The 27826-nt window shown below is 51.1% G+C and overlaps 1 protein-coding gene across 1 annotated transcript in view; it reads left to right on the top strand.

Annotated features, from left to right (window-relative positions):
• Positions 1–27826, top strand: part of LOC146822902 (tyrosyl-DNA phosphodiesterase 2-like) — a 243948-nt gene that overhangs the window by 112126 nt on the left and 103996 nt on the right. Inside the window, exon 4 of the mRNA XM_085606594.1 lies at positions 9480–9644. Coding sequence (XP_085462720.1) covers positions 9480–9644 — 165 coding nt within the window. The remainder of the gene's footprint in view (positions 1–9479; positions 9645–27826) is intronic.

The following is a 27826-nucleotide window of genomic DNA, read 5'->3' as shown; positions in this document are numbered from 1 at the left end:
CGCGGGCGCGCGGTCCCCCAGTCCCTGATCTATTCCCATTCCCCTCTCCAGAGTTCTGCTGCTGGTTTGGATCCCCCACTTATGGAGCACGTGCTGTTATTTTGGATCGCGGGTTGCCCTGCGGGTGTGGTTTTTTGGTGTTGTTTTGTTTCAAGAAAAGGGAACCGTACTGTGGGCTTGGAGCTGTGTGGCCTGCACCATTGATTACTCCTGTTTCACTGCTCTGCACTGCCTAGAGACTTTTACTGTATGTGTGCAATATGTTTTTGTCATTCTAGCGGCCGGCCGGATGGTTGTAGGCCCATACCTGTAACTTTTACGAACTGCAATAAACGGTTTCAAAAAAAAAAAAAAAAAAAAAAAAAAAATGGCCTATCGCCAAACCACCTGGTTTTGCAAGGGGGGGTCACTTTGGTTTTTGGCCCGGTGCGCGGCGGCCATCTAGGGAAACCTACCAAACCCACGCATTTCTGAAAACTAGACACCCGGCGGCTTCCAGGGAGGTATGGCTTGCGTGGATCCCCCAACGTTTCCTTACCCAGAATCCCCTGCAAACCTCAATGTTTGCTCAAAAAATCACTTTTTTCACACATTTTGGGGTGGGAAAGTAGTGGCATCACCGGGCTCACACAAATTTACCACCACCCAGCGTTCCCCCAGGTCTCCCAGTAAGAATTGTGCCTCACTTGTGTGGGAGGCCCAAGTACCCGCGGCAGGCAAGGACAACAAACGTAGTGAGGCGACATCAAAATGGCCTATCGCCAAACCACCTGGTTTTGCAAGGGGGGTCACTTTGGTTTTTGGCCCGGTGCGCGGCGGCCATCTAGGGAAACCTAGCAAACCCACGCATTTCTGAAAACTAGACACCCGGCGGCTTCCAGGGAGGTATGGCTTGCGTGGATCCCCCAAAGTTTCCTTACCCAGAATCCCCTGCAAACCTCAATTTGTGCTCAAAAAATCACTTTTTTCACACATTTTGGGGTGGGAAAGTAGTGGCATCACCGGGCTCACACAAATTTACCACCACCCAGCGTTCCCCCAGGTCTCCCGGTAAAAATGGTGCCTCACTTGTGTGGGAGGCCCAAGTACCCGCGGCAGGCAAGGACAACAAACGTAGTGAGGCGACATGAACATTGCCTATCCCAAATGTCGCCTCACTACGTTTGTTGTCCTTGCCTGCCGCGGGTACTTGGGCCTCCCACACAAGTGAGGCACCATTTTTACCGGGAGACCTGGGGGAACGCTGGGTGGTGGTACTACAGCGTGAGAATTTAGGAATAATACTGCAAAGAAAATGTGGCAGACAGTTTGAGGTTTACAGGACAATGGGGATAAAAAATATTTTTCAATTCACTAGAGAGACATCACCATGAACTCCCAAGGGTTTTCGACAATATCTACAGTTGGTGGGTTATTCTTACATGGAAAGTGTACCTTGGCAGAGAAACTAAAGACAAAGATTCCTGCACAACCATCTATTCCTCAAACACACACACATACTGGTTGGATTTGGCACGAGGGCGAGTCATGGTTCAGTGTATTAAATTTTATTAACAAGAGATTTCACAAAAATGAAATGCACTGTCAATAATTAAATTCACAAAAAACCAAACCAATGACTCGCAGCTCGTGAGCTGTAAAGCCACGTCAAGGCACCAACCACTTTACAGGCCATTCACACACCTTTCATACGTGATACAAACAAGACCATTCGCACCACCAGGTACAAAAGCAACACAGTACAAAAATCACCAAAAAGGGACAAGGTACACCCTGCTTCAGAAAGACAAATATTACTGCACAGCCATCTAACCCGCAAGCACACACACATAATGGTTGGATTTGGCACGAGGGTGAGTGATGGTTCAGTAGATAAAATTGTATTAGCAAGTGATTTCACAAAACATGAAATGCACTGGTAATAATTGAAAGGGCGAGAAACTGAACCATTGACTCACAGCTCGTGAGCTGTAAAGCCACGACAAGGCACCAACCTCTTTACAGGCCATTCATACACCTTTCATACGTGTGAGACATACAAAACCATTCACACCGCCAGCCGCAGGCCCATCACATAACAAAACTCACACCAGCACACAGCGCCATTCAAGGGCCCATCACTTTCACACGCCCACAATCCAGACACAGCAACTACACAGGCTGAAGGATTGCGTGGAGTGGCACTCAGCTAGCATTATGTGTAGTGACCAGCAGAAAGTCACTACTCACACACAGCCAGCCAAGCACCAGTCGACACACACCGCTAGCCAAACGCCAGTCCACGCACACCGCTAGCCAAGCGCCAGTCCAGGCACACCGCCATCCAATCGCCAGTCCAGGCACACCGGCAGCCAATCGCCAATCCACCTACACCGCCAGCCAAGCTCCAGTCCACGGACACCACCAGCCAAGCACCAGTCCGCACACACCACCAGTCCACGCACACCGCCAGCCAAGTACCAGTCCACGCACACCGCCAGCCAAGCACCATTCCACGCACACCGCCAGCCAAGCTCCAGTCCACGCACACCACCAGACAAGCTCCAGTCCACGGACACCACCAGCCAAGCTCCAGTCCACGGACACCACCAGCCAAACACCAGTCCGCACACACCACCAGTCCACACACACCGCCAGCCAAGTACCAATCCACGCACACCGCCAGCCAAGCACCATTCCACGCACACCGCCAGCCAAGCACCATTCCACGCACACCGTCAGCCAAGCACCATTCCACGCACACCACCAGCCACGCACCAGTCCACGCACACCGCCAGTCCATGCACACCGCCAGTCCACGCACACCGTCAGCCAAGCACCATTCCACGCCCACCACCAACCAAGTGCCAGTCCACACACACCAACAGCCAAGCGCAAGCCTACACACACCGCCATCACATTTTGGATTTTTTTAGAAAAAAAAAAAAACACAAACAAATTGCAAATAGATACAAATCTTCTAACAGAAAATCAGCAACTAAATACATTGCACTAACACCAACCTTGAAACAGAATCATATTTTCCAAAGAATACAGACCAGGCAGTTCACTTTACCACTCATGAATGTTCCCAGAAATTTTTACGCGTGTGGTACGCTCTGAAACAAGCAGGGAGACACAGTGCAGGATGAGAGGGACAATCGGGGCAGTACATACGACTCTCCTTCCGCAAACCTCTTCGCCAACAGACTCTACATCTCCTACTGGGAAAATCTTTTGCGGGTGTGGGAGGAATGTGATCTGGAAAGTGGCGTTCTTTCAATCTAGCAACATCCTCCACCAGTCCAACTCTAGGAACACTTGCCTGTTCCACTACAACAAGGCTGCCTATTACAGACTCCTGAAACTTAGCAAAAGTCATCTTTGACTCAGGGCAAGAATCCTGGAACACAACAAAAGCATTAAACATTGCCAAGTGGAAAAGATGGATAGCCAACTTCTTGTACCAAATGTAAGCCTTACGAAGAGCAGCGTAAGGTTCCAACCTCTGATCTACTCTGTCAACACCACCCATGTGCCTATTATAGTCTAAAATGCACACAGGTTTGCGCACTTCGGCGACCTGACCCCAAACAGTCACAGGTGCAGTGCTTTCATCATGGATGGAAGTCAGCATGTAGACATCTCTCCTGTCTGTAAACTTCACAGCAAGAAGCTCCTGGCAACGCAACGCACTGCACTGTCCCCGCACAAGCTTTTGACAAACAAGTTCTTTCGGAAAACCTTTACGGTTACAGCGGATTGTGCCACAAGCAAAAGTGTCCACTTTGGCCAATTCCCTGAACAACCGCACACCAGTGTAGAAGTTATCTACATATAAATGGTGGCCTTTGTTAAAAAATCCTCTACCAAGTTCCCAAACAATTTTCTCAGTCACTCCAAAAGTGGACGGACAACCAGGGAGGTTAAACCTAGATTCCTTACCGATGTACACCCTGAAATTAGAGACATATCCAGTCCTACTGTCACACAGCATATACAGCTTTATTCCATAGCGTGCCCTCTTACTAGGAATGTATTGCCTAAAAACCAAGCGGCCCTTGAACAACACCAAAGACTCATCCACTGCAATTTCTCTACCAGGGGCATAAATCTCAGAAAATCGATCAACAAAGTGATCAAGGACAGGCCTAATCTTAAAAAGACGGTCACAATCAGGGTGATCTCGTGGCAACGCTAAACCATTATCAACAAAGTGCATCATCCGAAGCAGAAGCAAATACCTGTCACGACTCATGACTGCCGGAAAAATAGACGTTGCCATCAAGGGACTGCTAGACCAATATGAAGCCAATGATGGCTTCCTTAGCAAGCCCATCAAAAAAGTTAAACCCAAGAACTTCTTCACCTCTTCAACATTTGTGGGAGTCCACCGGGTAGCTCTAGAGTGTGGCTTAAGACTGGCACTGTTGTCCCTCAAAAACTGTTCGGCATACAAATTAGTCTGCTCAACAATCTCTGCCAAAAACACATCGTCCATAAACAACTGAAAAAAATTTACAGGCAAAAAGTTCTCAGTATTCACTCTAGACCCTGGAACACCAGTAAACTCTGGAAATTCCGGCTGCACCATGCCAGGGGCAACCCAGAGGTCATCACTTTCAACGGGAAGACTTGCAGCCCCAGCCTGCAGCCCAGATGCCTCTTGCCGCACTACACCAACGGGAAGGCTTGCAGCCCCAGCCTGCAGCCCAGATGCCTCTTGCCGCACTACACCAACGGGAAGCCTTGCAGCCCCAGCCTGCAGCCCAGATGTCTCTTGCCGCACTACACCAACGGGAAGCCTTGCAGCCGCAGGCTGCAGCCCAGATGCCTCTTGCCGCACTATCGGCACATCAGTCTCCTCCTCTAACACAGGCACTTCATCCGCACTAAGAGTATCTTCATCATCCGATGACCCCATACGGAGAGAAAACTCACTGCCAGAATCGTCCCCTGCCTCCTCTCCCTCAGAAGCAGAGTCAGTCTCTGACCCAATATCAGAGGAAGACTCAAACAGCAAACCAACAACCTGCTGAGCAGTCATCCTGCGGCTAGCCATTATACTTACTAAGATAGAAGACTGCACAAACAAGTCAACAACAACCAACAATGTGCAAACCAAGTAAGTAAAGAAATGTGTACCTTTTATCACTAAGATCAATGTACTCAAAAACTATACAATCCAATTACAAGAGACAGCTGCACTCACCAGAAACAAACTCTGCAGTGACACAGCAAAGACCAACGATATCAAACTAGAAAGAAGAAAAAAAACCAAATTACTCACAAGACAACAAAATACACATCGAGCACCAATGCAAAAAGTTTTTGACACTCAAAAACCAAACATACTGCTATTATTACACCATTTGCAAAAAAAAAATAGGCAGAGAAATCAAACACATTTGCATTGTACAAAAAAACAGTCTCTTACCAAACTACACAAACAGCAGAACCACCAGTACCAAAACGTCAACGTGAAAAGAAGAAAAGCCTTCACCTAGAACAAAAAAGTAAACAAAAAAAAAACATTACAATTGGAAATCACAAAAAATATAACAATAAACATTATAACATGCCATGTCACTACCCAAATGGTCAATCGGGTTGTGTGCCAGGTGGGGCAGAAAACAGCAGGAAAAAAAAGGCTACTCAGTCCCGGGGCGGGTGAGCCAAATACATATAACAAATTGCACCCTGGAAGCGAGGGGTCACTTCTATTTCTAATTGAACTAATTCCCTGGTGTCTAGTGGGCTTTTCTGCCCCCAATGGGAGCAGAAACGGCAAAAAAATAAAACCGATCTGCCCCCAGAGGGGGCAGAAAAGTCTTCAAAACATTTAGGGGCCCAAGGAAGCGACCCTTGCCCAAGGGGTCGCTTCCTACAATAATATTTATATCCCTGGTGTCTAGTGGGCTTTTCTGCCCCCCCCTGGGGGCAGAAACGGGCAGAAAGACGACCGATCTGCCCCCAGGGGGGGCAGAAAAGTCTTCTAATTATTTTGCCACCCTAGGAAGTGACCCTTGCCCAAGGGGTCACTTCCTACATAACATAAAAGACATCCCTGGTGTCTAGTGGGCTTTTCTGCCCCCCCTGGGGGCATAAACGGGCAGAAAGAAGACCGATATGCCCCCAGGGGGGGCAGAAAAGTCTTCGAATTATTTTGCCCCCCAAGGAAGCGACCCTTGCCCAAGGGGTCGCTTCCTACAATAATATTTATATCCCTGGTGTCTAGTGGGCTTTTCTGCCCCCCCCCCCCCCCTAGGAGCAGAAACGGACAGAAAGACGACCAATCTGCCCCCAGGGGGGGCAGAAAAGTCTTCTAATTATTTTGCCACCCTAGGAAGTGACCCTTGCCCAAGGGGTCACTTCCTACATAACATAAAAGACATCCCTGGTGTCTAGTGGGCTTTTCTGCCCCCCCGGGGGCATAAACGGGCAGAAAGAAGACCGATATGCCCCCAGGGGGGGCAGAAAAGTCTTCGAATTATTTTGCCCCCCAAGGAAGCGACCCTTGCCCAAGGGGTCGCTTCCTACATAACGAAATAGACATCCCTGGTGTCTAGTGGGCTTTTCTGCCCCCCCTTGGGGCAGAAACGGGCAGAAAGAAGACCGATCTGCCCCCAGGGGGGGCAGAAAAGTCTTCGAATTATTTTGCCCCCCAAGGAAGCGACCCTTGCCCAAGGGGTCGCTTCCTACATAACGAAATAGACATCCCTGGTGTCTAGTGGGCTTTTCTGCCCCCCCTTGGGGCAGAAACGGGCAGAAAGAAGACCGATCTGCCCCCAGGGGGGGCAGAAAAGTCTTCGAATTATTTGGCCCCCCAAGGAAGCGACCCTTGCCTAAGGGGTCGCTTCCTACATAACATAAACGACATCCCTGGTGTCTAGTGGGCTTTTCTGCCCCCCCTGGGGGCAGAAACGCGCAGAAAGCGGACCGATCTGCCCCCAGGGGGGGCAGAAAAGACTTCGAAAAATTTTGCCCCCAAGGAAGCGACCCTTGCCTAAGGGGTCGCTTCCCAAATTCAAAAAAACAAATCCCTGGTGTCTAGTGGGGCATCCCTACTCCACGATCGCGACGCTGTGCGCGATCGTGGAGCAGGAATGCCCTGTATTGAGACATCGGGGGAGAGGAAATACTCTTTCCTCTCCCCCGATGCCTCAATACAAAAGAAATCACCCCCGCGGCCCCCACCGGACAAGGGAACCTACCTGTTGCTGCCTTGGACGCGCTGGAAGAAATGGATTCCAGCGCGTCCAACGCTTCCTGATGACGCCGGCGCGCGCTGTGCGCGCTGACGTCATCAGAAAGCGTGGGGGGGCTCGGGGGTGGCAGCGGAAGCTCTTCCGCTGCCACCCCCGTAAAGGGGGGCAAGATCGATGCGCAAGGGGGGGAGCGCCAGCGCTTCCCCCAGGGGCTGTCCTCATGACGGAACGGTTCCGTCATGAGCACAGCCCAACCGATGCTCATGACGGAACCGTTCCGTCATGAGCATCGAAGGGGTTAACAGGACTTGTAAAAATAAATGGTTTTCAAAGAAGATCACCATGAATGTTCGTGCGTCATAGGCAAGCAACTAGAGTTGTAAAAAATAAGATAAAATACTTTCAACCAAGGCCACAGTGCATGCACTTGCATCTGTGATTACTATTTCATTTTTCTCAGAAATGACCATTGTGGGTGCCCCTGCATTCACACCGGATGCCTACCTCAGAACGCAAAGCATTGGCAAAGCCATTAGAGTTCACAGCCAAGACCTATTGACTTTGCTGATACTTTTGTAATTATATGTTTCAGAACAAGAAGTGGGGCTTAGGACAGAATGACTTGGCCCTTTCCCTCAATTTTCCCTTCTGTTTTGAAGTGATTTCCTTTTCAGATGGCCAGTGTTCTCTTGGACCTGCAATTTGACTTGAAAAACTCTTAATATGATATTTTTAGCCGTCTTGTTATATTCCCTATAGGTACCTCGATATAGGCTCAGGTAACATCTCAACTTTCACCTATATTCTCCCCTACATTACATACATAACAGTTCTTGGGGAATTGACCTTTTACCTAGATACAACACTGCACACAGAACACAGGATTTCCCTAGTAGCAGACTCATACATTATGCATGAGGCTTCTTGGAAACTCGGCAGGACTCATTTTCTGCATAATACCTATGTGTAAAGGTAATTCCCGACGTCATCCTAAGTCCAACACTCGCACAGCAAGGTAGAACTCCCGGGAGACCTTTGGGTATAAAAACATCACATCTTGCTGAGACAAACGGAGGAGATCAGGACTCCCATGCTGACACACTGACGCGAGAGGCTGAAGCACCCTGCATGCAGACACTCCAGCTCGCAGTGGTTTGACATCCCTTATGGAGTGTCCAACCCGAGACCAGGATGGGGTCCCACAGTCTCTTACTTCAGGCATTGGGGGTTGACTTTATCCTAGAGGGCTTCTTGGCTCCACACCTACATACATTCTAGGTACACTTAGGTACATCCAGTTAGGGCAGCATCGTAGGAGTGTATTTTATATACTTGCCTGTATTCATGATTATATCAGAATAATATAAATCTGCCATCCTTTTACTTTCTTGGTGTTTCTAGTTAATTATATCTGCTACTGTCTAACGATCGTTACAACACATCTATTTTACACTAGAATAATGACTGTTCAATAAATACTTATTGAAAACGTCCCTACCGTTTATTTTGTGTATCTCTCTGAGACTAAGTGAGCATGAGTGACTGATCCAAAAGTAGTACACTGTTTCCACGGTCCTGAGGGATCAGGGTTGTCATGTTCGATAGTTGTCAAGAACTATTCTCTCCTTGGTAAGAGGAGTTTCTAGTGGCACTGTAAGCTAGCTGGTATACAGGCTAACATACTCGGTGGGGGTGCTCAGAATAAGTCTGGCACCAATCCTACAGTGTATGTTGTCTAAACGCGCAGATCCTATATAGGTCTTATTTTGAATTCTTCACTTTTAATAGGTAGAATAATTTTCCTTCTTATACTGGGTTACTTTGAGGTACTTTTTATTTGCACCCTGCAAGCTTTTGCGAGTCATCAGCTCAACAGTTGACCAAAGATCATATATTTTTATTCAATTTGTAATGAAGATCGTGTGTGCCTCATCCACCACCATCATTTAACTAGTAACCTGCATGTTTCAAATGTGTGCATCATGTACATTTTCCCATCGGACTTCTTGAAACTATAAGCCTCAACACTTGACACAATTGAACACCAATAATTATACAACTTTGCAACATGGTATAGTTGGCTATTCTCATAAACGCATACATTACTGTCAAAGTTGTTTTTGTTTGTTTCTTTAAAAGCAGAAAGTAGACTTCTCTGAACTGTATGCTAAATATACGATTCCCTTGCATGAGATTAAACCAAATAAGAGTTGAATGTTTGTGGTGTATACAAAAAAGCTTGATATGTTCTATTTTGTGCTAATTATTAGTGTGATATGTCCTCACCCCCAGCATAGATTTGAAAGCTGACGCTGATGCAGTGATTACCAAGAGCGGTATAAATGACGCACAGCAGGAAGATGACAGTGGACTTATTTTTGTCACGTGGAATATTGATGGCCTGGATATGTCAAACCTGCAAGAAAGGGCTCGTGGTGTCTGCTCCTGTTTGGCATTGTGAGTATTGTTACACTACTTTGTTTCCACTTTTAAAGACAATATTTTGTATTTCATTCAATGAATCAATCAATCATGGTATTTGTAAAGCGCACTACATACCCGCGAGAGTCTCAAGGCGCTGGTGGGGGAGTGGGGAAGCTGCTACTTTTCGAAGAGCCAGGTCTTGAGAAGTCTTCTGAAGGTCAAAAGGTCTTTGGTATGCCGCAGGCGGATGGGGAGGGTGTTCCATGTCTTGGCGGCGAGGTGGGAGAATGATCTGCCGCTGGCAGTCACTCTTCAGATGCGGGGGACGGTGGCGAGGGCGCGGTCTGCGGAGCAGAGCTGTCGGGAGGGGGTGTAGAGGCTGAGTCAGCTGTTGAGGTACGTTGGTCCGGTGTTGTGGAGTGCCTTGTGTGCGTGGGTGAGGAGTTTGAAGGTTATTCTCTTGTTAATAAGGAGCCAGTGTAGGTCTCTCAGGTGGGGTGTGATGTGGCTGTGGCGAGGGATGTCGAGGATCAGGCATGCAGAGGTGTTCTGGATGCGTTGAAGCCGTTTCAGCTGTATTTCTAACACTTGTCTCAACCTTTACGGCTTGCCAGCGTTGGGTCTATTTCAGAACTGAAATACTTAATGTTCATAGATAATGACTAGTCCTATGGAAGATAATAATTACTAAAATTACGAAACAAACTATTGCTTAATTTAAAATGATTCAATGACCGGAGTGACATTGACAATGTTTCATATTTATGACAAACGGGTCCCTAATTATTTATGACAGAGAGATTAGTTCTAACTAAAATGCCACCCCAATTTCCAGGATCGGTTTGACAACCAGAACTTGATCAGAGTGGCCCTGAAACAGACCACTTTGACCCTGAACGCTCCCTGAAGCACGTCAGTCAACACCCCCCAACTCTTGTCTCCTCTATTCAACATGACCAGACATTCACTAACTAGGGGGCCGATTCCAATCCTGGAAAAAGGCCGTACGAATCGTCGTACGGAGCGTTTTCTCCGTACGACTCGTACCCGGTAAACTGTCCCTACAACCTAGGAAGTACGATTCGTACAGAAAGCCTATTTCCGTACGAATCGTACAAAAGACCATACGTGTAAAAAAAAACTACGATTCTGATCCGGAACAGCCTGTACGCGACGTCTGGACGTATTCAGGCAGCGGTTTCCAGCCCAGCAAGTACGATTCGTCCCTAAGTCACTCCGTACGGATCTTTTTTTATGGGAGTCAAACACAGCCGGAAAAGCAGAGTCCGACGCGAACCGCTACGCAACGGAGCCCCGGTACGCGACGTACACGCCATGAACCCCATCGTACGTGTCCTCCCGGTCCTCTTGGCCTACGACTTGGTGCACCGCACCCGACGCACACGCCGCAGAAGGTGAGAACAACACCCAGGGGCCAGGGTGGGGTTGAGGGGCAGGAAACAAACCCCATACTCAAAGCCAACCCTATAATATGGAGGCCATACATTACCACCAGGTTCTGGTCACTTGGGGGGGCGTGGCCAGCAACCCCTGCGTACCGCAACAACGGAAGTGGACGTGTACGGTGCGTTGCACACATACTCCTACGGCACCATTAGAACAGTGATACGGACCGTACACACGCAACTAATGCGTGGGTACAGTGCGTACCACACGTACCCCAACGGCACAGTAGAACAGTGATACGGACCGTACACACGCAATGAATGCGTGGGTACAGTGCGTACCACACGTACCCCTATGGCACAGTAGAACTGTGATACGGACCATACACACGCAATGAATGCATGGGTATGGTGCATACCACATGTACCCCTACGGCACAGTAGAACAGTGATACGGACCGTACACACGCAATGAATGCGTGGGTATGGTGCGTACCACACGTACCCCTACGGCACAGTAGAACAGTGATACGGACCGTACACACGCATTGAATGCATGGGTACGGTGCGTACCACACATACCCCTAAGGCACAGTAGAACTGTGATACGGACCGTACACACGCAATTAATGCATGGTATGGTGCGTGTCACACGTACCCCGTTACGGCACCAGTACATTTGGGATACGAGGCATACACACGCCAGGAATGTGGGCTTAGAGGACTGGCCCAGTATGTTACCTTCATATTGGTGTGTGTGTAGGTCCAGGCCAGCAGTGTACTGCTCCAAGGGGGTGCGTGGGTGGGTGCGGAGGACTCCCAGCAGTGTCCAGACATATGAGGGGTGGGTGCATATGACTACCAGCAGTGGCCTGTAATATGAGGGGTGGGTGCAGAGGACTCCCAGCAGTGTCCAGACATATGAGGGGTGGGTGCAGAGGACTCCCAGCAGTGGCCTACAATATGAGGGGTGGGTGCAGAGGACTCCCAGCAGTGTCCAGACATATGAGGGGTGGGTGCATATGACTACCAGCAGTGGCCTGCAATATGAGGGGTGGGTGCATATGACTACCAGCATTGGCCTGCAATATGAGGGGTGGGTACATATGACTACCAGCAGTGGACAGAGATATGGGGGTGGGTGCATATGATTACCAGCAGTGGCCTGCAATATGAGGGGTGGGTGCATATGACTCCCAGTAGTGGGCTGCAATATGAGGGGTGGGTGCAGAGGACTCCCAGCAGTATCCAGACATATGAGGGGTGGGTGCAGAGGATTCCCAGCAGTGGCCTGCAATATGAGGGGTGGGTGCATATGACTCCCAGCAGTGTCCTGCAATATGAGGGGTGGGTGCAGAGGACTCCCAGCAGTGTCCAGACATATGAGGGGTGGGTGCAGAGGACTCCCAGCAGTGGCCTGCAATATGAGGGGTGGGTGCAGAGGACTCCCAGCAGTGTCCAGACATATGAGGGGTGGGTGCAGAGGACTCCCAGCAGTGGCCTGCAATATGAGGGGTGGGTGCAGAGGACTCCCAGCAGTGTCCAGACATATGAGGGGTGGGTGCATATGACTCCCAGCAGTGGCCTGCAATATGAGGGGTGGGTACAGAGGACTCCCAGCAGTGGCCTGCAATATGAGGGGTGGGTGCAGAGGACTCCCAGCAGTGTCCAGACATATGAGGGGTGGGTGCATATGACTACCAGCAGTGGCCTGCAATATGAGGGGTGGGTGCAGAAGACTACCAGCAGTGGCCTGCAATATGAGGGGTGGGTGCATATGACTACCAGCAGTGTCCAGACATATGAGGGGTGGGTGCATATGACTCCCAGCAGTGTCCAGACATATGAGGGGTGGCTGCATATGACTACCAACAGTGGCCTGCAATATGAGGGGTGGGTGCAGAGGACTACCAGCAGTGGCCTGCAATATGAGGGGTGGGTGCATATGACTACCAGCAGTGTCCAGACATATGAGGGGTGGGTGCATATGACTCCCAGCAGTGTCAAGACATATGAGGGGTGGCTGCAGATGACTCCCAGTAGTGGCCTGCAATATGAGGGGTGGGTGCAGAGGACTCCCAGCAGTTTCCAGACATATGAGGGGTGGGTGCAGAGGACTCCCAGCAGTGGCCTGCAATATGAGGGGGGGGTGCAGAGGACTCCCAGCAGTGTCCAGACATATGAGGGTTGGGTGCAGAGGACCCCCAGCAGTGGCCTGCAATATGAGGGGTGGGTGCAGAGGACTCCCAGCAGTGGCCGACAATATGAGGGGTGGGTGCAGAGGACTCCCAGCAGTGGACAGAGATATGAGGGGTGGGTGCAGAGGACTCCCAGCAGTGGACAGAGATTTGGGGGGGTGTACATCATTATCAGATGACCACACCTACATGGTGGTATGGACGCATCCCTAACTTTGGACTATGATTTTAGTGCTATTACAACACATCACTGACAGCAGTGTCCCACTCCCAGGAGGATGGATGTCTTTCACACACTGCATGACACACCACATGGGGGTGTGAGGAAAATTTAACACATGCATACCCCCCCATGGCGGATGCAGCACAGTACACACCCTGATTTCATGCCAACAGACTGTATAGTCATGTAACTGCATACAAAACTAAGATAGACAAAGGGAACACACCCTGTCACGCACATCCCAGGAGTGATAGGAATGTTCAGGTGCTGGTCCAGCCATCAAGATGTTGTCTCTCATGGAAGCAATAGGGTTCTATTTCACTAGATACAATGCCCACAATTGTGAATCAGGTGCCCAAATACCCTGCATAACAAGTACAATTTGTGTGGTAGGCCATGATTACACACATGCATAGTGCTGAAAAGGGCCAATTTGTCCCTGAAGGCATTCCTACATACCCAAAAGACACGCACAGGGACTAGCAAGGATGGCACAGACGATTCAGCAGGAGACATCGGTGAGCAGGCATGGCCATTGTTGAAGGTATCCCTCACCAACAAAGGAAATGTTGACACAGGTCAGCACAACAATTGTGCAACTGTTTGCAGGGAAGATGTCAGGTGCCACAGAGGAAGGAACACTCCTTGGGACAATGTCTCCAAACAAAAAGAACACACACTACCAATGATTCTTTGCAGAGACATTGTGATGGCACACAGATATCATGGTCCACCTCATGACCATCATACAAAAACATTTCTCAGAACCCTAACACATTACCAGAACACCAACTCTAGGAGCCCCATCACCAACATCAAGTACCTGAAATGCAATAGTGTTGAAAGTAAAAGAAAAGGCTTTATTCAGCACCAAAAAACAATTAATTAAAAAGAGACTATGTACAAAGGCCAATGGTCAGTCCATTTCTCAAGTCCAAGGGTGGACGTAGGGGACCGTGTCCACCCCTACCTTGCCTGCACAAAGGAACCTCAAGGTTTGTCGACCGGGGGGGCATCATCAGTGGCAGTACCAGGCACCGCAGGGAGAGGAGGGGGAATGGTAGGTGTTGCGGGTGCAGGGGGGGATGTCTCCACCACAGCACCGAAGGTGGATGCGAGCTCGGCACTGCACACCGCTGCCAGTGCCTCCATCCGAACCCCTGCACCTGAGGATTCCCCAGGGTCAACAGAGGGTGTGGTGGGTGAGGGATGGGGCGCAGTGCTCTTGGGGGAGGGGGTGGACATGGTGGGGGACTCAACTCCCGTGCCCGGGGACTTCCTTGCCCGCTTGTGGGGTAGTGGCTCAGTGGGGGCGAGGTCCAGCCCACCCATATAGATTTCCTTGGGTGAGAGTTTGGCAGGGGAGCTAAGGGGAGTGGTCTTGGAGGAACAGGGTTGTGAGGACTGCGGACTGCGACTGTGGCTGCGTGTATGTCGTCTGCGCCCAGACCCTGTGGGTGTGCCTCCATCCCCCTAAGTGTGCGTGCCAGGAGGTGTGCGCTGTGCCTTACTTGGGGGTGTGCTGGATGTGTCTGGTGGGGTGCGTGCCCGTGACTCACTGGGTGTGCATTGGGCAGGCATTGGAGAGGGCAGTGTGGATGGGTCCGGGGTAGAGGGGGGGACGGAGCGCTGCAGGAGAGAAACTGCTGCCGTCAGGGAAGAGTCCATGGACCGCAGAAACCTGTGTTGGTCAGACATCGTTGCTGACATGCCCTCCATGAACGATACCATCTGTGTGAGCAGTTGAGTGTGTCCATGGAGGACATTCAGCACCGATGCCTGCCCAACCTGCAACTGCCGCAGTATTTCCACAGACTCCACTGAGGGCAGCAGGGGTGACAGGGGCAGGGGGTGCGGTGCCTGGGCAGAAGGAGACATGGTAGGCCTCTGCACAGACAGAAGGGACGGGAGCAACTGGGTGGGCGGAGATGGTAATGGAGGAGGCGGGGACAGATGTGGAGATGCTGCCAGTTGGTGTTGCAGCCTCCGCCTCCTCAAGGATGTCAGCCTCGGATCCGTCGGCGTCGTAGCTGCTCTCGCCTCCAGACAGGTCCTCCGACTGACTCCCCTCGCCCTCCGTGCCACTGGGTCCTTCTGAATCCACAGCACTGGTGGCACTGTCGCTGGGTCCCTCCTCCAGGTCCATGCAGGTGTCTCCCTCGGTTGCGGATGATGATGCTGTGGGCAAGGAGAAGAAACCGAAATGCATCAGTCACCTGTATACATCTGACACATGAGCACAAGAACAATTGGTCACAGTGCATATCAGGCAATGCATCATGAGTAACAGCTAGATAACTCCGCACATATGTAAGCCCCGTACTGCCCAGTTGGTAGACCCACTATGCCACTTGGACACCAGGAAAAAAAGAACACAAAAGGCCACAACTTGAATGAGAAATACACTGAGAAGCTAGTGTCTGTGAACCGGTGAGCACAGCAATACAATGAAGTCATGCCACCTCTTGTTTACCCTGAAAGAAACAGTAGTAGTGCACCCAACGTAAACTGACACACCTCAATACTCAAGGTGCCACCACACTCAGAGACCTGTAAGTACTTTGGAACACAAAACGAAAAACTTTTGCTACCTTGGGACTCACAATACTTTACAAAATCTACATGTTTTGAATGTGCCAATTCGCCATTTCGTGAAAAGAACACTCATGTGCCTGCATGAAATATGTCGCACAAGGCAGTGCACACAAAAGTACATTTACACTGTCATTGAAGAAGCTGGCACCTTTTCAAAGAAGCCACTGTTAGAAATAAATGGTGTTGCAGAAAGTACATATACATGGGCCCACGCAGGTCTTGATGTCTTGAGACTCGTCAGTTTGTACCACCAACAACAAAGGAGTCTCACAAAATCAAGAGCACTGTGGGAACATGTATATGGAGAATCTGCAACACTATTTAATTCTAACAGTGGCTTCTTAGAAAATGTGCCAGTGTGTTCCATGAAAGTGGAAATGTCGTTTGGTGTGAACTTCCTTGGGAGACTTTTTTCATGCAGGCACATCAGTGTTCTTAACACAAATGATCAAATTTCCACATTTAAAACATGAAGAACTGTTGACAAGTGCTGTGAGTGCCAAGGTACAATATTTTTTTACTAACAACTTGAATTATGTCAGTTATCACTTTGCCATCCGTCACCTGATTACACAGTTGGCTACACAGATGACCTACTGCCTGTCATCTTGAGTGGCACACATGTCCACACCCAGGACAATGCATAAGCTAATGGGCCTACAATTGGGTTGAAAAAAAGCCTAGCTGTACTGTGGGGACACCCTCATGGCAAGCCAGAATATACACACAGATGTCAGCACACAAAGTCCAAACTGCGTTGCATCTGAACCACACACAGGTGCAAAAAATGTATGAGCAGGAATCATGTTTTTTAAAAACTGACACAGGCTGCAAAGCACGAACATTAAGCACTGGCCACCATCACAGGGGCGCTGCACGGTGATTCTTTGTACAGCCAAGTCTCACACACAAGTCAGACCTGGCAATGAAAAATCAGGGTTGCACATGTATGCCTCTCCCGCACACCCCACCCCATGCCTGAGTCAATGTGATTGATACAGATCAAGAAGTGACACCTCTTATTCAGGGTTACAATAACTGTGCTGGAAAAATAGCTTCATTTCCACAACATCACCTCTTGGGGCTGGCAACACATATTTGTGACAAACAACCATCAACAGATTCTTGTGAATAGCCACACAGGCACTGCCCAGTGTGAGTATGCACACGCAAAATGGTGTATCCCTGTCCAGTGGACACATGTAGCACACATTTGCAAAATACTAACTAGGCCAGGGAAAATTTGCCACAGAGGCAGACCTATGCTGAACCCACAGAGAATGTGCACAGTGTAGTATGACACACATGATTAGGAGGCCAGGGTGTCTCAGGAGACTGTAGTGGGCACACTGCTCCGTGGTCCTGGAATGAGCTGACTGTACCATGTTCAACCGTCATGGCAATATGCATATCTCCCACTCATGCACATCATGTCTGAGGCCACAACATTGGTCATGCATGCTGCAAGGGTGTTTAGTTGAAAGCTCACACTCCTATGTTGAGAATCAGCACCAATGACAACAAATATGGACCCCCAACATAGTGAACAGGTCATGGCACAGGCAAGGTACCAACACAAGTCACAGACCACCCTCCCACATGATGCAGAAAGCAATGTGCACTTAGATTTACTGGCACCCTAGATGACCATGTGCAAATGTGATTACACACAGACCATGGGACACATGTCAAAGAGGGGAAGGGATGAAAAAGAGCACCAGGTGACATTGGGGAACCGAAAATGCACTGCACATATAAACTCTGGGAGTGTATGCAGGCTACAGAGCACTTCCAAAAGCTGGCGACACATAACACGACAAACAGCCATGTACCTACCCCCTCCTTGCTGCAGTCTCTCCTGTAACTGCCTATCGAGCTCAGGGAATACCACCGCCAGGACACGTTTCATGTGGGGGGTCAGGCGTCGGCGGCCGCCGTGGGGGCGAGGACTGTCGAGCCCCAGCTGGACCCGGGCGATCCGCCGGGTCCAGCACCGGATGTCCTGCCACCTCTTGCGGACCTGTGGCAGCTGCCGACTATGCTCCCCCTCAGATCTCACGGCCCTGATGATGTTTTTCCAGATCACCCCCTTCTCGTAGGCAGTTACCTGTCAGGATGACAAAGTGACACAACATCAATACACCTGCTCCATGTCCCAGAGACACACATTTGAACATCATTGAAATGTTGAACAGGGCATAGGATGCAGACAGGAATTACATCATACACAATAAGAAATTGGCCTGTGTGCAAGCCCCAATGCACTACATGGCATTGAAAGTCAACAGGTTGGCATGAGGGGTGCGACACACTCACTGATCATGCCACACACTGTGCAGGACATGCAACAGCAGGCTGAAGGCCAGCACGTGCCAAGCAGTCACATGTCCCACTCCACTGACGCACCATCAGCATACTAGACAGACACACCCAAGCACAGATCACTCGCCTGTCATTGACAACAGCGGATACAACCCTCACTCTGCACATGTGCCACTTGCCAGTGGGTTGTCACAGGTGTCATGCTAGCTCCGCAAGTCAGACACACAGCACGGCTTACTTGTCACATCAGATGGGTTGATCTGTTGCCTCCGCCATGCAGCTGTGGTGCAACACTTCACATAGACACTCACCCACATGACAAGGAACATTCACACACATCAATGTCCATGAGGTCGTACACATCATTTGGAAACTCTCACCACAGGTCCACTCAACTCATACACATCTGTGGGTACAGTCACCTGTCACACCGGGGGGACCACTGAATCACCTCAGGACAATAGGAAAAAAAGCCACCAACGATTTGCCAGGCTGAAAGTGTCATGCACTATGCAGTGAAAGTCACAGTAAGCACAATGCAAGTGAGGAGTGCACACAGGAACTACATCATGCTCTGCATGAGAGACATCAGCATGTCCCCCCCCTGGGTCCCACTCTAAACAACATTGCATGTCTGTCCCACCTGGACACAATATTGACAGTCACACAACAGGTGCATAGGCAAAGGTAGTGGACTCAACACTCACCTGTTCCCCTGGTCTCCCATACAGCTTGGTGTACTGTGGGAGGAGGCAGTCCAGCAAGGCCTCATTCTCCTCCTGGGTAAATAGCTGGGCCCTCTCCCCAGTACGTGACATGGTCCAGAGGAAGCAGAGACAGCAGCAGTGCGGTCGACTGGAAAGTTGTGCAGGCAAGTGCCCTCTCATGGGTTCTGGCTGCCTTATATCTGTCTTGCTGAGAGGCATTCATTTAGAGGAGTACATAGTGATTGGTCAGACTCATTCGCATCCTACAGTTACTCCAATCTCTTTAAACATACACCAATGACTTTAAACATACACCAATGACAGCATTTGCATCGTTCAAATTTTGAGCATCATGTCAAGTCAACAACCACTTTGCAACATTGTATTTTGTGGCCAACTGACTGTTCCAGGACACATGATCAACACTTTTCAACTGAATACTCTGTCTCCATGACAACCAGCATGCATTTAGGGCCTAATACTTGTCCCTTATGTGTCCCCTATGTAATTTTGAAATCCACACACAGGTACTGTGCGTTTCACACGTACCCCTACGGCACAAGTACAATGGTGAAACGAAGCGTACACACGCGATGATAGCGGGTGTACGGTGCGTTTCACACATACCCTTACGGCACAAGTACAATGGTGAAACGCAGCGTACACACGCGATGATAGCGGGTGTACTGTGCGTTTCACACGTACCCCTACGGCACAAGTACAATGGTGAAACGAAGCGTACACATGCGATGATAGCAGGTGTACGGTGCGTTTCACACGTACCCCTACGGCACAAGTACAATGGTGAAACAAAGTACGGGTACGCACTAGTAGTAAAGTGCGATTGACACATACGGGTACGCACTAGTTCACGTACGGGTACGCACTAGTAGTAAAGTGCGTTTGACACATACGGGTACGCAGTAGTTCACACGTATGGGTACGCACTAGTAGTAAAGTGTGATTGACATGTACGGGTACGCACTAGTTCACACGTTCGAGTACGCACTAGTAGTAAAGTGCGTTTGACACGTACAGGTACGCACTAGTTCACACGTACGGGTACGCATTTCACACGCTTACAATGGTAATACAGGCGCACACATGCCAGGAATGGAGGGCTACGATTCGCACAAGGATGTCCATCAAGTAGTTGTCATTGCATACTGTCATGTGCAGGCCCTAGGTGTGGCAGCCAGTGATATTGCACAGGTCATCTCATCTAGTTGCACAATTGAGTTGTGATGACCTGTGGACACATGTCATGTGTGATGGGGCACTATGTGGCACACATCACCTTGACACTTGCCACATGTGTGTCTGTAGTCCAACTGTGTCATGCACAGCAGCAGTGGGATGGCACAGTCATCGACACCCGCACCTGTCTCCTGATGCCAGGGACAGGGACACTCTATCAACTGACATGTCACGATCAGCGTGCCCCTTTGTGACTATGTCAGGTGTGTGTCATGTGTTCCCATGATCTTGATGTCAGTGTTCCATCAACTGCATCTGCTGTTGGTGCATCCAACATGGGTCTGTGTGGAGATGGGCATGGAACACATCTACGCACACCATGCCACATGTGGATTCCCACCGCTGTAGGGTCTGTGTGCATTGGACATCATATTTTCCCAGTCATACATGTCTGCGTTGTCTCAATGGCTGTGTCTTTCTCTTGTCACGTGTACCCCTTCATCGCAATGTGTTTGATATGTACATTTGACATTCCATGTGACCTGTGCGTGTGCCTTGCAGTCAGCTGTGTGGATGAGATGACATCCTTCCAATGCAGCTATGTGGTTGTGTGTCACTCCAGTGATATCTGTGGCTCTTCACTCAAACTGGCCACCAACTCATTTCAGGGCATGTCATCTAGACTTGACAATCAACAGGTGTATCTGGCTTTTTGTAGGAGTGCCAGCAAGCTGGCATATGTGTTCTGTATGTATTGCACACACCCGACTCCATAGTTACCTGATGTGTATTAGCAGTGTAGCATGTGCTATGTTCATTGACATTGATATTGGCAGACTCTCAATCTTCATTCTTACAAACAATGTTTTGCAGGGTACAGCCTGTCCCAAGAACAATGCCAGACTTGGGTGCCATGAGGGAACGTGCCTGCATCCGCCGTTACAGATTCACTCGCAAGTTGATTGAGGACTTGACAGACAAGCTGGCACCACACCTGCAACCGCGACACAGGTATCCTACTGCACTGACCCCAAGAAGAAGGTGATGGCAGCCCTACCTTCTTTTGCCACAGGGACGTTTCAATTCACCATAGCTGATGTTGGTGGCATGTCACAGACAATGTTCAGCCTTGTCCTGCGTGATGTTTTAGCAGCCATGTTGGAGCACCTTGATGAATTCATCCAATTTCCTATTCCTGAGGAGTTGACAGATGTCAAGGGTGATTTCTATGCCCTGGGAGGGATGCCCCATGTAATTGGGTTCATTGATGGTACACATGTGGCTTTGGTACCACCACAGGCACAGGAACAAGCCTATCGCAATAGAAAACATTACCACTCGATAAATGCCCTTGTGGTGTGTCTTGCTAACATGCTGATTTGCCATGTCTGTGCACGTTTTCCAGGATCAGCACACGATGCCTACATCATGAGGCGTAGCAGGGTGCCACAAATGATGCTGCGGCTGCACAACAAACGAGCATGTCTTGTTGGTGGGTATACTCTGTTTGTCCTGTGTGTTGCGGTATCTTTGGCTCTTACGGCATCTCCTGACCCACTTTTTAACATGATGTTTCCATGTAGGGGACTCTGGATTATCCCAACATGCCATGGTTGCTGACACCTCTCCGCAACGTAAGAACAGCTGCAGATCACCGGTACAACAATGCACACAGGCAGACCAGGCAAGTGATTGAGAGGACGTTTGGACTCCTGAAGAGCCGATTCCGGTGCCTGGACAAGACAGGCGGGTCAATCCCTTATGCCCCGGAGAAGGTCTGCCAAATCTTCCTCGTGTGCTGCATGCTGCACAACATGGCAGTTGAGAAGGCAGTGCCACTCATCCTGGATCCGGATGAGCAGGAACATCCGCCCGTGGAGGATCAAGGGCTTGCTCACAAGGCTAGTGATGAGGAGGAGGATGATATCCGGAGTCAGCTCATACGCAACCTCTTCTCATAATGGTGAGTCACTGGGTATGATTGTGCAAGCTTGTAGCATTGAGTGGCATGTGTTGCAATGTGTGTGTCCAGCTGACTGAATGCAAAGTGACTTTGATGTGTGTTCTGATGTGTCACTCTAGTGATGATGTCATGCCACACAGTTTTGCGGAGAGACTTTCTTTGAAATTTACATATGTCCAACATTGTTCATGTTTTGTAAATGTCCATGTGTGCGGCGAGAATTGTTTCAGGTGACTTCTTGTGTGTCTGTCATTCCCAGGTTTTTGCGCATGTTGTCTGCTCGTGTCATCGTTGTCCTCCTGCCATTCCTCATGAGGATTGCAACGTGTTCTGAATCAGCGTTACAAGCATGGACATGTGGAAATGTCAGTTTGGGTAAGGATTGCAGCAAGGCTTTTTGGTGGTGTTACGGGTTTGGAATGTGTGGGCCTGCTTCTGTGCATGTTGTGGCACCATGCATACATGTCTTCTCACCATGGAGCATATAACATGTAGCATCACTCCCATGACATGATAGTCACCCTTCTTTTTTTTTTTTTTTTTTTTTTTTTTTTTTTTTAAAAGTTTTTATTGAACAATAATTCGATTACAAGCACGGGCCTACAACCACCAGGGCCGGCCGCTAAGTACAGAATGAAATATACATTTATCAAAGCTGCAGTCGGTTCCCGGGGGTCGGCCCCGTAGTGAGTCCGGATAGTTCTAGAGGCACAGGAGACTTAGATCAAACAAACACAGAAAACTAAAAGAAAAACAAAAGGCGAGGCATAAAGACAAACGGCGCAGGTCAGGCTTCCTCCGGGGAACTCCAGGTCAGACCATTAAGCAGCACACGAAAGGAAGGAGTACCGGGAGGCTGGGGACGGGGGGGGGGGGGGGCCAAGGGAACTGAACGTCCATATGTAGTCATTCCAAAAGGTGCCCGGAACCGTCAAGGGTCAGGGGGACATGGCGATATCGGTGTCCGCCAGGGGGGGCGTACAGATACCCCCGCGATAAGCATTCCATTGCCCCCAGATTCTGCCCCATGCCCCCGGCTTACCACGGGCAACATACACAGTCTTCTCCCTGAACATACACCAGTCCATATTCTCCTTCCATACTGACACGGTGGGCGGCCGCTGGGCACCCCAAAGCTGCGCTATATCTCTCTTGGCAATCATGTTCCCCAGGGCCGCCCACCGAGTCTGAGCCGCGCTATAATCATTGGGCTCCCACACATTCAGGACACAGCGACGCACCTCCGGCAGCAGCACAACCCCAGTGACCTGTCCCATAACCGTATGTACCCGGCGCCAGTAGTCCGCCACCTCGCGGCACTCCCACAGGATATGGAGAAAGGTGGCACTGAGCCCACAACCCCGTTTACAGAGCCCATCGTCGGAATATCCCATCGAGACCAAGCGAGGACCCGTCACATACACCCGGTGAAGAATCTTAAGCTGTACCAACCGGAGACGGGCTGGAATGGCGACCTCTTTGGGGGACGACAGTGCAGACTGCCAGTCCTCGTCGTCCAATTCCACCCCATCCCCCGTCCAAGCCTCCCGAAGGCGCACCAAGAGGTCAGCCCGATGATTAATCAGTTTCTTATAAATTAAAGAAATAGTGCTGTCCGGGACATGTCCGTCAAGTATGCGGTCCTCGAGGGGCGAGGAAACCGGGATCGTGGTCCCCTCTCCAAAGACCGAGAGCAGGGCGTGTCGAACCTGGGCATAGCGGAAGAACTCCCTGTCCGTAAGCTCATATTCGGCCTGAAGAGCCGCGAAAGTCTTAACCGCGCCCTTATGCCACAGGTCTCCCACTTTGCTGATACCAATCGTGTCCCACTGGTCAAACCCCTTCGTAGTCCAGAGGCTCCCCAGGCGATCGGAGGCAAACAAAGGAGTAGCACATGTCAGTCGCTCACCCCAGCCCGTGGCCGCAGTGGCGGTCCTCCAGGTCCGCACAGCGATCTTAGTAGGACCCGTAAGGGTCCGGCCAGCCGAGCGGGAGTACAGCGCCCTGTTATAGTCCCCGCCGGGAAGCAGGAACTTGTCCATCTCATACGCCGGGTTCAGGCCAGGCGCATACGTGGCATGGTTGATGGCCGAAAGCTGCGCGGCCCAATAATACCTGCGAATGTCGGGAAGCGCGATGCCCCCGTCATACCAGGGGAGAGTAAGCTTAGCAAGAGCAATACGCGCCCGCCCGTCCCACACCAGTCTCCTCTGCAGGCTCTCTACCTCCCGAAAGTAGGCCACTGGGATGACGTCGAAGGAATTCTGGAGTGCATAGAGGAACCTGGGAAGGGACATCATTTTGAACAGCGCGGCCCGACCCAGCGGGGACAGGGGCAGCCTGCACCACCGGGCCGTATCCTCTCGCAATCGCCGAAGCGGACGCAGGAGATTCAGCTCATAGCGAGCCACCGGGTCCAGCGAAACGTATATCCCCAGGTACTTAAAGCCGCTCAGTGATACCTGGATCGGAAGCCGAGGCGGTAGGAGTGGAGGACCACCGGAGATCGGATAGACGCAGGATTTAGACCAATTGATCGTGAGACCCGAATTACTCCCAAAGGAAGTCAGAACGTCAAAGAGGACGTTGAGCGACTGCCGCGGTGAGGTGAGATATAGGAGAATATCGTCCGCATACAGCGAAACCCGATCTTCAAAGCCCGGGGCCCACCGGATCCCTCGAAGCGAGGGCTCCCAGCGGAGCCAAGCCGCGAGTGGCTCCAGGGCGAGAGCGAAGAGCAAAGGGGACAACGGGCATCCCTGCCTCGTGCCCCTGCCGAGGGCAAAGGGCCGAGAGACCCGCCCGTTCACCACCACCTGAGCCATGGGTCCCGTGTACAGAAGCTTCACCCAGCCAATAAATCCTTCCCCAAAGCCAAATTTAGCCAAGACAGCCCAGAGGAATGGCCACTCGATGGTGTCAAAAGCCATCGTGGCATCCAAAGAAACCAGCACGGCCGGTTCGGAGAGGAGCTCCGCCCTGGCAAGGGCGCCATGAAGACGCCGCAAGTTAAGAGCGGTGTTACGATGCGGGATGAATCCGCATTGGTCCGGATGAATCAGATCGCACACGACGCTCAACAGACGATTGGCAAGGACTTTCGCCAGGATCTTAGGCTCCGCATTTAGCAGTGAAATAGGCCGGTAAGAAGTACAGCGATCTCGCGGCTTGTCCTCCTTGGGGATAACGACTATCGTGGCCAAACGCTGATCGGCCGGGAGGGAACCCGCCGCCAGAGACTCACGGAACATGCGACTGAGGAAAGGCGCAAGCTTGTCAGGGCGCAATTTATATAGCTCAATGGGCAGACCGTTGGGACCCATAGCCTTGCCCGAGCGAAGGGAGCGGATCGCGGTCGCTATTTCATCCACCGACAAGGGGGCGTCCAGCCGCTCACGGTCCTCAACGGACAGGCAGGGCAAGGCGATATCCCTCAGTAGAAGGCGAGAGTCGTCCTCATCCCTGTCAGTCACTGGGGAGTACACAGCCCGGAGGTGGTCGGCAAAACATTCCACAATCTCGTCAGGCTCCGTCACACACACACCATCCGCAGCACGCAACTCCGGGACCACACGATTCACTCTCTCCTTCCTGTCCAGCCACGCGATCAACTTTCCCGCCTTGTCCCCGGCATCGTACAGTCGACCCTGCTGCTCCCTATACATAGTTTTGGCCGCGTCAGTGACCAGGGACCTATATTCAAACTGTTTCAGGCTGAGGGCATGGAGCCCGTCCGGAGTAACATTCGCCTCCAAGGCCGACTCCAGCCCCAAGATGTCAGTCTCCAGCCTCACCACTGCCTCACTCTTGACCCTCTTAGCCACCACTATCTGGGAAAGGGCGTGTCCGCGGATCACGGTTTTAAAGGCTTCCCACAGGGACATTGCAGAAGACACCGACCCCTCGTTATCCAGGAAGTATTGGTCCATGGCCTTAACCAGGCTGTCACGAGTCGTAGGGTCTCGCAGGTACCATGGGTTAATGGGAGCGATCCGCCCCGCAGACCGCGGCCCGGTGTCAAAAACAAGCCACAGCGGAGAATGGTCGGAGATACCCCGCGCCAGGTGCCTGACCTCTCGAATCCGACCAGTCTGCGCCGCGGGCATAAGGAAGTAGTCTAACCTAGAGAGACTCCCATGCGCCCCCGAGTGAAAGGTGAATTGACATTGGGTCGGATGCATTAATCTCCAACTATCCACCAGGCCGAAGGTCTCCAGCATCCCACCCAGCCATGCCTGGGCAGCGGGGAGGGTCCTTGGTGGGTGACGATCCAGTTCACCCGAAACCACAGAATTAAAGTCCCCGCCCATGAGCAGGAGGCTGTCCGGAAGGTCAAGCAGCATTCGACCCAAGTCAGTGAAGGTGGAGTTCTGGAGGCCCGGGGGGACGTAAACTGAAACCAGGGCAAGGGGCTGCCCCTCCCACCTCCCAATCAAACACACATAGCGCCCTCTGTCATCCGAGACTATCTTAGTGATCTCCACCGGAAGTGAGGTTCGCAGCAGAATGCCCACCCCCCTGGAACCAGTTGTGAAACCAGAATGGGCCACGAGGCGGTATCCCCCCCTGTTCATTGCATGACAAACATTGCCAACCAGATGCGTCTCCTGGAGAAACACCACATCAGGAGTCAAACGACGCAAATATTGCAGTACTACACCCCGCTTGATACGGTCCCCCAACCCATTGACGTTCCATGACATAAGCCTCAACCCGTCCCCCCCCATCCCCCCCAATAGATCAAGGGTCCCCCCGCCTGCAGCACAGTTCCCAAATGTGGACAAAAATCAGTACCTCGCCCTGTAAACAAAAAACACACAGCAAAACAAACCCTCCTCCCCCCCAACCCCACCCCAGGACCAACTCCCCCCACCCTGCACCCCTGCGGGCCAAAAAACCCCCCCAACTTGCAGTGTGCCTGTCGCCCCACTAACCCCATTCTACGAAAAGAACCCAGAGGAGGTAAGGGACCCGTCCCCGCCCGCCCCCCTCACTGGTCCTGGTAAAACACAATATGCAAATGAAATAAGACCCGACTGTACAGTGCAAAAAGGCAAAATCAAGGACCAAAAGTCATTCTAAAGGGGACCCATCACCTGCGGTGCCCGCAGAGGGTCCGGGACGGCCACCTCCGTCCGGCAGAGAGTCCAGCCAGTCACTTGCAGCCACAGGAGAGTCAAAAAAGGCTGTCCGATCCCCATGTTCCACTCGGAGTTTTGCAGGGTAGAGCATCGAATACTTTAGGCCCAGCTCACGGAGACGACGCTTCACCCCTTGGAATCCCATCCGTTGTTTCTGGACCAGTTGCGTGAAGTCCGGGTAAAAATTGATGGTCGAGTTCTCATGACGAACCGGGCCGTGGGTCTGTGAGGCCTGCAGAATAGCGTCGCGGTCCCTGTAATAGAACAGTTTGGCCACGATAGGCCTCGGGGGGGCCCCCGGCCGTGGCCGACCGCCCGGAACTCGATGGGCCCGCTCCACGGCAAAGAACTTACTTAGGCCAGCCGAGGACAACTGTTTCAGGATAAGTTCCTCGACCACGAGGTCAACCGGGCGGCCGTCAGAGGACTCCGGTACACCTATGACGCGGATGTTGTTGCGTCG

This window comes from Triturus cristatus, chromosome 5_2 (assembly GCF_964204655.1).
Source record: "Triturus cristatus chromosome 5_2, aTriCri1.1, whole genome shotgun sequence".
NCBI lineage: Eukaryota > Metazoa > Chordata > Amphibia > Caudata > Salamandridae > Triturus > Triturus cristatus.
This window is presented reverse-complemented; position numbering and strand designations above follow the sequence as displayed.